The sequence below is a fragment of the Malaclemys terrapin genome, chromosome 7 (assembly GCF_027887155.1).
Source record: "Malaclemys terrapin pileata isolate rMalTer1 chromosome 7, rMalTer1.hap1, whole genome shotgun sequence".
NCBI lineage: Eukaryota > Metazoa > Chordata > Testudines > Emydidae > Malaclemys > Malaclemys terrapin.
The window spans coordinates 710,363-723,216 of NC_071511.1; the positions used below are offsets into that span (position 1 = coordinate 710,363).

The window sequence follows — 12,854 nt, forward strand, 5'->3', positions numbered from 1 at the left end:
CGGCCCCGTTCCCAGCAGCTCCCAGAGCCGGGCCCCGTGCCCAGCAGCTCCCAGAGCCTGGCCCCGTGCCCAGCAGCTCCCAGAGCTCGGCCCCGTGCCCGGCAGCTCCCAGAGCCCGGCCCCGTTCCCGGCGGCTCCCAGAGCCCATTCCCAGCGGCTCCCAGAGCCCGGCCCCGTTCCCAGCGGCTCCCAGAGCCCGGCCCCGTGCCCAGCAGCTCCCAGAGCCTGTTCCCGGCGGCTCCCAGAGCCCGGCCTCGTTCCCGGCGGCTCCCAGAGCCCAGCCCCGTTCCCAGCGGCTCCCAGTGCCCGGCCCCGTGCCCGGCGGCTCCCAGAGCCCGGCCCCGTGCCCAGCAGCTCCCAGAGCCCGGCCCCGTGCCCAACAGCTCCCAGAGCCCGGCCCCGTGCCCAGCAGCTCCCAGAGCCCGGCCCCGTTCCCGGCGGCTCCCAGAGCCCGGCCCCGTTCCCGGCGGCTCCCAGAGCCCGGCCCCATTCCCGGCAGCTCCCAGAGCCCATCCCCGTTCTCAGCAGCTCCCAGAGCCCGGCCCCGTTCCCGGCGGCTCCCAGAGCCCGTTCCCGGCGGCTCCCAGAGCCCGGCCCCGTTCCCGGCGGCTCCCAGAGCCTGGCCCCATGCCTGGCAGCCCCCAGATCCTGGCCCTGCACTCCCAGCGGCTCTGAGTCATTTTCAGAGAGGGTTCCTTGTCTAACTCCTTCATACCCATGGGCCTGGCTGCTCCTGGGCCCAGCGGCAGGTTCGCTGGCAGCTGAGCAGGGCCCCTGACTCCCTGTTCACCTGGAGGGGGCTGCGTTGGCAGCAGAGCGGGCAGCTTGCAGTGCAATGACCAGCCTTCGGCCTGGGCCCCTCTCCTCAGCACCACTGCCCGTCTCGCAGCCTCAGTTTGCTTCAGGCTAGGGCGAGTTCACAGCTTCGCTGCATGGCGTCTCCTGGGGCACTGCCAGCAGCGTGTCTGCTTCCCCTGCGTCACGCTGCTGCTGCCTGACTTCCCTGCTGGCGCTGGCCTGCTCCGCGCCAGCCCCATGCACCCTGCTGCTTCTGGGGCAGCACCAGGCTCCTGCCCTGGGCTCAGGTCCCCGGGGGGGGGATGCTGCGTGGCCAGAAGCAAAGTCTGCTGCAGCTCCCTGAGCCGGGGCTGAGACCTGCAGGCCTGGGGATTTCCAGATCTGTCCCCTCGGCCCAGCAGAGATCAGCCGGAGCTGGGGCCGCGGGACGGGGCTGCCCAGGGACTGGAACAGATTCTTTCTGGGGGCTGCACCTGCTCCGCTAGCCAGTCTGAGCAGGGCCCAGCCATCGCTCTGGGCACCAGCTCCAGGAGCAACAGTGCAGCCCCTGGCCCAGCTGGGGGTTCCACAGTGCCCCCTTGCTGAGGGGCTGGGCCTGCCCCACTCTGAACCCTGGGGGGCTCCCGGCTGGGGCCGCCTAATCGCCTGCTCTGCTAAACAGTCCCATATGGCCTCCTGCTCCCGCGCTAATGATCTGGCTCTGCTGTTGGCCTTAATCCCAGGGAATCTGGATTACAGGCCAGGGAGGCAGCTGGAATTAAACAGGGGGCTCTGGGACACTGCCCCCTCCTCACATACGTGCTGGGACACAGGGGCCATGCCACGGCCATGTGGCCCCAGGTGGCCTCTCTGGGTTGGGTTGGGTGCTGTCCCCTCACCTCCTTCTCCCCTCAGTTTGGACGCACCGAAGTGATTGACAACACCCTGAACCCCGACTTCGTCCGCAAGTTCGTCCTTGATTATTTCTTTGAGGAGAAGCAGAACCTGCGCTTTGATGTGTGAGTGAAACCTGATCCCCTCCCCCACCAGATCCCTCTGCCCCCCTCCCTCAGCTCCCCCCCGCCCAGTTCCCCTCCCCCGTCCCTCCTCTGCTCCCCCCCCGCCGATTCCTCTCCCCCACCCCGCCTTGGCTCTGCTCCCCCCACCCAGTTCCCCTCCCCCGTCCTTCCTCTGCTCCCCCCCCCGATTCCTCTCCCCCACCCTGCCTTGGCTCTGCTCACCCCGCCCAGTTCCCCTCCCCCGTCCCTCCTCTGCTCCCCCCCCCCCGGTTCCTCTCCCCCACCCTGCCTTGGCTCTGCTCACCCCGCCCAGTTCCCCTCCCCCGTCCCTCCTCTGCTTCCCCCCCACCCCCCCCCGGTTCCTCTCCCCCACCCTGCCTTGGCTCTGCTCACCCCGCCCAGTTCCCCTCCCCCGTCCCTCCTCTGCTCCCCTCCCCCCGGTTCCTCTCCCCCACCCCGCCTTGGCTCTGCTCACCCCCTGCTTTCCCGCTTGGCCCTTAGTTGGAGACCAGGTTATTTGTGGCATGGCTGCCAGCTGGGCCAAAGTGGAGTCCTTCCTGGGAGAACTGGAGGTGAGGTTGCAAAGCTCTGGAGCGGTTGCTGGGGTGGCTACGGGGTGGCTGTGGCGGCTGCAGGGTGGCGTAACGGAGCAACTGTGGGGTAGTGGGGCGGCTGTGGGCTGTGGGGTTAGTGTGGCTGCGGGGTGGTGTGACGGAGTGGCTGCGGGGTGGCAGGGTGGTGTGACGGAGCGGCTGTGGGGTGGCTGCAGGGTGGCGTGACGGAGCGGCTGCAGGGTGATGTGACGGAGCGGCTGTGGGGTGGTGGAGCGGCTGCAGGGTGATGTGATGGAGCGGCTGTGGGGTGGTGGGGCGGCTGTGGGGCGGCTGTGGTGGCTGCAGGGTGATGTGACGGAGCGGCTGTGGGGTGGTGGAGCGGCTGCAGGGTGGTGGGGCGGCTGTGATGGCTGTGGGGTGGCAGGGTGGCTGCAGGGTGGCTGTGGGGCGGCTGTGGGGTGGCAGGGTGGCTATGGGGCGGCTGTGGGGTGGTGGAGCGGCTGCAGGGTGGCTGTGGGGTGGCTGTGGGGTGGTGGGGCGGCTGTGGTGCCGGTGGGGTGGCTGCGGGGTGGCGTGTCAGGGCGGCTGCAGGGTGATGTGACGGTGCGGCTGTGGGGTGGTGGAGTGGCTGCAGGGTGGCTGTGGGGTGGCTGTGGGGTGGTGGAGCGGCTGCAGGGTGGTGTGACGGAGCGGCTGTGGGGTGGTGGAGCGGCTGCAGGATGGTGTGACGGAGCGGCTGTGGGGTGGTGGAGCGGCTGCAGGGTGGCTGTGGGGCGACTGTGGGGTGGTGGAGCGGCTGCAGGGTGGCTGTGGGGCGGCTGTAGGGTGGTGGAGCGGCTGCAGGGTGATGTGACGGAGCGGCTGTGGGGCCTGCTCTCTCTCTCTGCTGCCCACCCTGGGACCACAGAAGGTACGTGGGCTGCATGTGGGACCCCCGTAACCCCCGGCTGTGGGGTGGTGGGGCGGCTGCAGGGTGGCTGTGGGGCGGCTGTGGTGGCTGTGGGGTGGTGGAGCGGCTGCAGGGTGGGGTGGTGGGGTGGCTGTGGGGCGGCTGTGGGGTGGTGGAGCGGCTGCAGGGTGGCTGTGGGGCGGCTGTAGGGTGGTGGAGCGGCTGCAGGGTGGTGTGACAGAGCGGCTGTGGGGTGGTGGAGCGGCTGCAGGGTGGCTATGGGGCGGCTGTGGGGTGGTGGAGCGGCTGCAGGGTGGCTGTGGGGCGGCTGTGGGGTGGTGGAGCGGCTGCAGGGTGGCTGTGGGGCGGCTGTAGGGTGGTGGAGCGGCTGCAGGGTGGTGTGACAGAGCGGCTGTGGGGTGGTGGAGCGGCTGCAGGGTGGCTGTGGGGCGGCTGTGGGGTGGTGGAGCGGCTGCAGGGTGGCTGTGGGGCGGCTGTAGGGTGGTGGAGCGGCTGCAGGGTGGTGTGACAGAGCGGCTGTGGGGTGGTGGAGCGGCTGCAGGGTGGCTGTGGGGCGGCTGTAGGGTGGTGGAGCGGCTGCAGGGTGGTGTGACGGAGCGGCTGTGGGGTGGTGGAGCGGCTGTGGGGTGGTGGAGCGGCTGTGGGGTGGCTGTGGGGCGGCTGTGGGGCGACTGTGGGGTGGTGGAGCGGCTGCAGGGTGATGTGACGGAGCGGCTGTGGGGTGGTGGAGCGGCTGCAGGGTGGCTGTGGGGCGGCTGTGGGGTGGTGGAGCGGCTGTGGGGTGGCTGTGTGGTGGCTGTGGGGTGGTGGAGCGGCTGCAGGGTGATGTGACGGAGCGGCTGTGGGGTGGTGGAGCGGCTGTGGGGTGGCTGTGGGGTGGTGGAGCGGCTGTGGGGTGGCTGTGGGGTGGTGGAGCGGCTGCAGGGTGATGTGACGGAGCGGCTGTGGGGTGGTGGAGCGGCTGTGGGGTGGTGGAGCGGCTGCGGGGTGGCTGTGGGGCGGCTGTGGGGTGGTGGAGCGGCTGCAGGGTGATGTGACGGAGCGGCTGTGGGGTGGTGGAGCGGCTGTGGGGTGATGGAGCGGCTTTGGGTTGGCTGTGGGGTGGTGGAGCAGCTGCAGGGTGGTGTGACAGAGCGGCTGTGGGGTGGTGGAGCGGCTGCAGGGTGGCTGTGGGGCGGCTGTGGGGTGGTGGAGCGGCTGTGGGGTGGCTGTGTGGTGGCTGTGGGGTGGTGGAGCGGCTGTGGGGTGGTGGAGCGGCTGTGGGGCGGCTGTGGGGTGGTGGAGCGGCTGCAGGGTGATGTGACGGAGCGGCTGTGGGGTGGTGGAGCGGCTGTGGGGTGGCTGTGTGGTGGCTGTGGGGTGGTGGAGCGGCTGCAGGGTGATGTGACGGAGCGGCTGTGGGGTGGTGGAGCGGCTGTGGGGTGGCTGTGGGGTGGTGGAGCGGCTGTGGGGCGGCTGTGTGGTGGCTGTGGGGTGGTGGAGCGGCTGCAGGGTGATGTGATGGAGCGGCTGTGGGGTGGTGGAGCGGCTGCAGGGTGATGTGACGGAGCGGCTGTGGGGCGGCTGTGGGGCGGCTGTGGGGTGGCTGTGGGGTGGTGGAGCGGCTGCAGGGTGATGTGACGGAGCGGCTGTGGGGTGGCTGTGTGGTGGCTGTGGGGTGGTGGAGCGGCTGCAGGGTGATGTGGTGGAGCGGCTGTGGGGTGGTGGAGCGGCTGTGGGGTGGTGGAGCGGCTGCGGGGTGGCTGTGGGGCGGCTGTGGGGTGGTGGAGCGGCTGTGGGGCGGCTGTGGGGTGGTGGAGCGGCTGCAGGGTGATGTGACGGAGCGGCTGTGGGGTGGTGGAGCGGCTGTGGGGTGGCTGTGGGGTGGTGGAGCGGCTGCAGGGTGATGTGACGGAGCGGCTGTGGGGTGGTGGAGCGGCTGTGGGGCGGCTGTGGGGTGGTGGAGCGGCTGCAGGGTGATGTGGTGGAGCGGCTGTGGGGTGGTGGAGCGGCTGTGGGGCGGCTGTGGGGTGGTGGAGCGGCTGCAGGGTGATGTGGTGGAGCGGCTGTGGGGTGGTGGAGCGGCTATGGGGTGGTGGAGCGGCTGCAGGGTGGCTGTGGGGCGGCTGTGGGGTGGTGGAGCGGCTGTGGGGTGGCTGTGGGGCGGCTGTAGGGTGGTGGAGCGGCTGCAGGGTGATGTGGTGGAGCGGCTGTGGGGTGGTGGAGCGGCTGCGGGGTGGCTGTGGGGCGGCTGTGGGGTGGTGGAGCGGCTGTGGGGCGGCTGTGGGGCGGCTGTGGGGTGGTGGAGCGGCTGTGGGGCGTCTGTGGGGTGGTGGAGCGGCTGCAGCAAGGCTGGACGATGACAAGGCTCCTCATGGTGCTCCCAGGGTTCCTGACTCTGCCGTAGGCAGAAACAGAAGCTCTTCCGGCCAGCGTGTAACATGGGCCCAGCCTGAAGTCGTCGTGACCCGGGAACGCAGGGCAGGAGCCCAGTGGTGCGACAACACCCAGCAGCGCCCGGGGTGGGCGAGAACATGAGACGTAGGGGCTGGAGAACAGCTGTGCCTGGTGCCAGGGGCACGTCTGGGCCTGTCTCTGTCTGTGCAGGGCCCAGCTCCCAGCGGCCTGAGGACACAGCGGGCGCCTCTGCTTCGAAGCGGTGCCCCCCCAGTCGCTGAGCGACGCAGCCCCAGCTGTGTGTCCGCATCAGTGCCCCACAACAAGGGGTCCAGGAGCCCCACCAGCCTCTCCGGGCAGTGCTGGGCGTCAGGGCGGCCACCGGGCGCCAGCCTCCATCACCTGCTGGTGCTCAGTACCCTGCATGTGGGACCCCGTAGCCCCCGTCTTGTCCCAGCGCTGCCCCGGATAGAGCTTGTTCCTGGGGGTTGGGGGTCCTGCGCCCATTGCAAGGCGCTCACGGCTTTCCTCTTACCCACAAGCTACAATGTGGATTCCAAGAGCTGCAACATCTCTAAACACGTGAGTATGGACTTGGACCCGCCCCCGGCTCTCCCACCTTGGACTGAGCCCCCCCCCAGACTCAGGCCCCTGCTCTGCCCCCCCCCAGCCTTCGTCTCTGCCCCCCCAGACTCAGCCCCCCCCGCTCAGCACCCCGCTTGGCCCCCCCTGGACTCAGCCCCCCGCTCTGCTCCCCCCCCGCTCAGCCCCCCACTCTGCCTCCCCTGTGCTCAGCCCTCCCCTGTCACCATGTGTCTTGCGGGTCCCTAGTCTCAGCTGTGTTGCTGGACCAGTGAGACGCTGCGGCTCTGTGGCCTGTGGGGGGGTGGGTTCAGGGTCTCCCCAGCTGTGGTGCAGAGGCAGCTCGGCCCTGTCTGTAGGGGGCACAGACTGAGCCCCGTTGCTGGGGCACCTCGCAGCCCCACTGCACAGATGGGAACTGCGGCCTGGCGAGGCAGGGACTGGCCAGAGGCCGCCCAGGGGCTGAGCCGGTTCCCAGGCAGTGCCCCAGGCGTGGGCCTGGCCCAGCGGGAGCAGCTAGCCGTCTGGTCCTGGCAGGAGAGCGCAGCGTAGGTGCCGCATGCCCAAGGAGCTGCACTGCGTGTCTGGCACAGAGAACACAGGCCTGGCCCTGGCCGCTGCTTGGCGCCGCTCACCCAGGCTCTGACCCAGCTCTCTGGCATCCCCTCCCTGCTGCTCTCCGGAGCCTGCCCCCAGGGTGCCTGGCTGGATCCGGTGCTGCCAGTGACCCTGAGCGATGGGGCGACCCGCTACCTGCTGCTGGCCCTTCAGAGGGGTGGCAGCCCGGGCTCCATCATCACCCTAGTCTAACCTGCTCTCTCTCTCTGCTGCCCACCCTGGGACCACAGAAGGTACGTGCCTCTCCTGCCCACAGTGGCAAATGGGCAAAGCACAGCCGGAGCGAGGGGTGGGCTGGGGGAGTCCCAGGTGGGCAGGGGCCATTTGTCACCAGGGACTGAACCCTGCCTATGCTGGTTACCCCTGCAGGAATGCCCCCCCCCAGCCGGGAGGGCCTGGGGGCCCTGGACAGGACTCCCGGGGCAGGGAAGCAGTTGGTGCCATTGCAGCGCAGAGCCGTGGTACCTGTGCCTCCCGCCACGGGGGGCCTCTCTTCTCCTGGGCGGCTGGAGGAACATCCCTCCCCACATCCTGTCCTGGGCCTGGCCGGTGCTCCTGCAGCTCCGGAACACAAAGGGCTGGTGGAGATTGCCAACCAAGACATGGGCCATCCCTCCCCATCGGGGAGCCCCACAGCACCTGCTCCCCACTGCAACACTGGCCTCATTTCAGCAGCAAGCTCTGGCTGGCAGGGGGCAGGCAAGAATCCAGAACATGAGCACAGCCGTGCTGGGTCAGACCAGCCGTGTCCTGGCTCTGGCAGGCCAGGTGCAGCAGGGAACCAGGGCAGGGATCCAGGGATCCAGCCCCTGTCGCCCACTCCCAGCTGCTGGCCGTCGGAGGCTTAGGGACCCCCAGCGCACGGGGTCCCCTCCCGGCCCATCCTGGCTAACAGCCATTGATGGACCCAACCTGCAGGAACTGAGCTAGGTCGGGTCTGACCCCAGTTACACTTTTGGCCTTCCCGTCCCCTGGCAACGAAACGGGAATCCTCCGCAGACTGACTGCGCTGCGTGGAGAAGCACGGCCTGGGGTTTGTTTAACCTGCTGCCTAGAATTGCATTGGGTGACACCAAGTTCATGCATTATAAGAAGGAGTAAATAACACTTCACTATTCACTTTCTCCACACCAGTTATGATTGTATAGACCTCTATCATATCCCCCCTTAGTCGCCTCTTTTCCAAGCTGAAAAGTCCCAGTTTTATTAATCTCTCCTCAGACGGAAGCCATTCCATACCCCTAATCATGTCTGTTGCCCTTCTCTGAACCTTTTCCAATTCCAATCTAGCTTTTTTGAGATGGGGCGACCACATCTGCACGCAGTATTCAAGATGTGGGCGTCCCATGGATTTATATAGCGGCAACATGATATTTTCTGTCTTATTATCTATCCCTTTCCTAATGATTCCCAACATTCTGTTCGCTTTTTTGACGCCGCTGCACAGTGAGTGGATGTTTTCAGAGAACTAGCCACGAAACCGAGAGCTCTCTCGAGGGGTCACAGCTCACTCAGACCCCATCATTTTGTAGGTACACCTGAGAGGCGCATAATGGAGGCTGAGGGAGGCTAAGCCTCCCCAAACCTCGTGCTGCCGGGGAGGGGGGGACCAGTGACGCATTACTGCAAGGGCCACAGGGCCTGTGACAAGGAGCACCGGCCAATTTGGGGCCCTGAGAAAAATCTCCCCCGCCATGGGCTTTTTTAGCCTTGGAGCCGCAGCGGGGGTGGTTGGGGGGAGGGGGAGGAGCGAGTGGGGGGGTGGGGGAGGAGCGAGCGGGGGGGGGTCGGGGGGAGGAGGAGTGAGCGGGGGGAGGTTGGGGGGAGCTGGAGGAGCAAGCGGGGGGGTTGGGGGAGGGGGAGGAGTGAGCGGGGGGGGTTGTGGGTGGAACAGGGCGGAGCCCATGGAGGAAGGGGTGCAGCCATGGGTGGGGTGGCAGCCCTGACCGAGCTCTCAACTCCCACCCCAGCCGGAGCCATAGGAGGAGGGTCTGAGCTCTCAGCCCCCCTGCCCTGGTTGGGACTAGCGGGGCAGGGGGGCTGAGAGCAGCGAGCAGGGGCGAGGCCTCAAATGGAAGAGGTGGAGTAGGGGGCTAGCCACCCCAAGGGGACGCTTCGCCCACTGCCCACGTATGTAGTGTCAGGATTATGTTTCCAATGTGCTTTACTTTGCATATGTCAACACTGAATTTCATCTGCTAGTTCGTTGCCCTGTCACCCCGTTTTGGGAGGTCCCTTGGTGGCTCTTTGCAGGCTACTTTGGACTTAACTATCCTAGTAATTTAGTGTCATCTGCAAACTTTGCCACCACCTGGGTGGGGTGTGCTCTGAGCCGCCCAGCTCTGGGGGCAACCCAGGGTGGGACTTGGGGCTTCTGAGCTGTCCTGCCCTGGGGGCTCCCTGGGGTGGGAGTTGGGGACACGCCATGGGCTGCCCTCCCCACCTGCGGGCGAGACCAGTGCTCTGTGTGCCCTAACTAGCAAACCTTGTTGGCAGGACTTTCTGGGCCAGGCGTTCGTGGCACTGGGCGAAGTGATCGGATCCCAGCGGAGCCGCTTGGAGAGACCCCTCACGTGAGCCTCCCTTCGCCTGCTCCTGGGGGCTCTGTGCAGGGGGGAGGGCCTGGGGCAGGATTCCTATAACCCTGCATACTGCCCCCCAGCCAGCCAGTCCCTGCCCCCCCATAATGCCCCCAACCAGCCAGTCCCTACCCCCCCACATACTGCCCCCCAGCAGCCAGTCCCTGCCGCCCCACATACTGCCCCCTAGCCAACCAGTCCCTGCCCCCCCATAATGCCCCCAACCAGCCAGTCCCTACCCCCACACATACTGCCCCCCAGCCAGCCAGTCCCTACCCCTCCACATACTGCCCCCCAGCTAGCCAGTCCCTGCCCCCCCACATACTGCCCCCCAGCCAGCCAGTCCTTGCCCCCACATACTGCCCCCCAGCCAGACAGCCCGCCCCTGCCCTGGAGCTAGGTCAGAGCCAGCACCCCCCAGAGGGGAAAGGCCCCGTGTCCCAGGCCCATGCCACAGTGCACATGGGGAGCTGGCTGGGCAGGCCTGTCGCGGTGCCTGGAGCAGCAGGGCCAGCCGCACTCAGACACAGGCCCAGGAAGAGAGTGAGACGACTTCTTCAGGGTGTTGCTGGGGGACCCCCAACAACATCCCGCAGCCCCAGGGACCATCCTGCCCTGCCCCCAGGGCTCCTGGCCCTGCCCGCTGGCAGAAAGGCGGCTTGGAGGGGCCAGCGAGTTCCCATGGGCTTGGTCCCCTGTGGGGCGCGGATCCCCGAGGGAAGGGGTCCCCGCGGCCGGCAGAGCACGTGCTCTCCCTCCTGAGGGCAGTGGGGATGTGCCAAGCAAACCCCCCTGAAATCTGCAGGGCCTGCTTCGTGCATCAGCTTGCCTGCAGCACAGGGGGCTGGGAGCCCGGGAGCCTCGTCTGACCTGCCGCCCCTGTGGTGGGCGTCTCGGGCTCAGGCCCTGCTGCCGGCCCCACTCCAGCTCCCTCAGGGACAGTGCGGCAGGGACGTGCCCAGCACAGGGGTCCGGGGAGACACCAGAGCTCCCTGCCACCCACCACACCTGTCAATGTATCTGCTCCCCACAGCCAGCGCCCTGCCCTGCCCCCACAGCGCCCCCTGCTGGGAGCTCCCCCCACAACGCCCCCTGCTGGGAGCCCCCCCACAGCCAGCGCCCTGCCCTGCCCCCACAGCGCCCCCTGCTGGGAGCCCCCCCACAGCCAGCGCCCTGCCCTGCCCCCACAACGCCCCCTGCTGGGAGCCCCCCCACAGCCAGCGCCCTGCCCTGCCCCCACAGCGCCCCCTGCTGGGAGCCCCCCCACAGCCAGCGCCCTGCCCTGCCCCCACAGCGCCCCCTGCTGGGAGCCCCCCCACAGCCAGCGCCCTGCCCTGCCCCCACAGCGCCCCCTGCTGGGAGCTCCCCCCACAGCGTCCCCTGCTGGGCAAGTGCTCTGCTCTGGTCATTGGCTTTGGCCCTTCAGGGGGCTGAAATGCTGATTTCACAATGGGGCAGACAGGACCCGGGGGTGGGGGGGAGCAGCCAAACCCGCTGCAGCCGCACCCCTGTCCTGCCTGCCATCCGCTCCTGCCAGCGCTAACGGGATGTTTCTTGTCCCAGGGGGGTCCCAGGGAAGAAGTGTGGGACCATCCTGCTGTCAGCTGAGGAGCTCAGCAACTGCCGGGTGAGTGCGTCTCACGGGCCCGGGCGTGCTGCCTCCGCTCGGGGCTGGCTGCAGGACCCGCGGGACGCTGGGGGGCCGATGGTGGCAGGGGAGGGCTGAGGCATGTGTACGTGGGGGGCTGTGTTGGGGGGCCGAAGGGGTGTGCGTGTGGAGAAGGCATGGGTCTGGGCAGGGTGCCGCTCTCCCCATGTCAGTGGGGTGGCCCAAGTCGGGCAGGGCCTGCCCTACAGGCTCTGAACACGCCATCTGCCTGGGGCCTGCGCTGGCCCTGGCTCCCTGCCCCAGTGCCCAGTTAGTCGTGTGGGCAGCAGGGGGCTGATGGCAGGATCGGGGGCACGGGTAGAGTTGGGGGGCAGGATGGAGTAGCAAGGGGCTGATGGCAGGATGGGGGTGTCACGGAGTCCCCGGGCGATGCTGGAGCTGCTCCCTACGAAGCTGGGCAGGGCTCTGGTGAAGTCTCTCTCAGAGCAGACTGTCCCCAGGGCAAGAAGCTCACACGGCTTCACCTTCCTGGGTCTGACCTTGGAGCATCCAGCATCTTCTGCCCCTCCATGCACTTCCCACAGTGAGTCCGCCCAGGCGGGGTCCTGGGGCTGCCAGAGGGTCCTGCCCCCCAACTCCGCAGTCAGACGTGACTCTTGGCCAGCCAGTAACACAGAGGTTTATTAGATGACAGGAACATGGTCTAAAACAGAGCTTGTAGGTACAGAGAACGGGACCCCTCAGCCTGGTCCATTTTGGGGGCAGTGAGCCAGACACCCATGTCTGTACTCACTCCACGTCCCCAGCCAGTCCCAAACTGACTCACCCTCCAGCCCCTCGACCTCTGGGCTTTGTTCCTTTCCCGGGCCAGGAGGTTACCTGATTCCTTTGTTCTCCCACACCTTTAGCATCACCTTGCAGGGGGTAAGGGCCCCGGCCATTAGTTGCCAGGAGACAGAGTGTCGGCCCTTTGCTCTGCAACAATTACACCCCCTTATCCCACCACCTAGAGGCCTAAGAAATGCATAGGGGAAACTGAGGCACTCCTACAGTATTCAGAGGAAACAAGAACAGTCCCACTTCATCACAGGGGGGCACTGGTAGAGTTGGGCGGCAGGATGGGGTAGTAGGGGGCTGATGGCAGGACGGGTGCATTGATAGAGTTGGGGGCAGGATGGGGTAGCAGGGGGCTGATGGCAGGATGGGGGTGTGACGGGTTGAATCACAGAAACCCCCTTGGGAGCTGCCACCCGATGTGCAAAGACTACCCCTGCTTCTGTTTTCCCTGCCAGCTCAGGACTCCAGCACCCTGTCTTGCTGAGCCAGCCACTCCTGTCTGGCTCCAGACAGAGACCCAGGGTCTGAATCACTTGTCCCAAAGCTGCAAGTTTACCTGAAAACAGCTCACAGTAGTGTGCTTGTCTTTAGCACTCAGATGCCCAACTCCCAATGGGGTCTAAACCCAGAGAAATCCGTTTTACCCTGCATAAGGCTTATGCAGGGCAAACTCATAAATTGTTCGCCCTCTATAACACTGATAGAGAGATGTGCACAGTTGTTTGCTCCCCCAGGTATTAATACATACTCTGAGTAAATTACTAAATAAAAAGTGATTTTATTAAATACAGACAGTAGGATTTAAGTGGTTCCAAGTAGTAACAGACAGAACAAAGTAAGTCACCAAGCAAAATAAAATAAAATGCGCAAATCTATGCCTAATCAAACTGAATACAGATAATCTCACCCTCAGAGATGCTTCAGTAAGTTTTTCCTCAGACTGGACACCTTCCAGGCCTGGGCACAATTCTTTCCCCTGGTACAGCTCTTGTT

The 12,854-nt window shown here is 66.6% G+C and overlaps 1 protein-coding gene across 1 annotated transcript in view; it reads left to right on the plus strand.

Moving 5' to 3' along the window:
• Positions 1 to 12,854, plus strand: part of CPNE9 (copine family member 9) — a 42,373-nt gene that overhangs the window by 10,604 nt on the left and 18,915 nt on the right. Inside the window, exons 4-7 of the mRNA XM_054034153.1 lie at positions 1,693 to 1,796; positions 6,179 to 6,218; positions 9,333 to 9,409; positions 10,979 to 11,042. Coding sequence (XP_053890128.1) covers positions 1,693 to 1,796; positions 6,179 to 6,218; positions 9,333 to 9,409; positions 10,979 to 11,042 — 285 coding nt within the window. The remainder of the gene's footprint in view (positions 1 to 1,692; positions 1,797 to 6,178; positions 6,219 to 9,332; positions 9,410 to 10,978; positions 11,043 to 12,854) is intronic.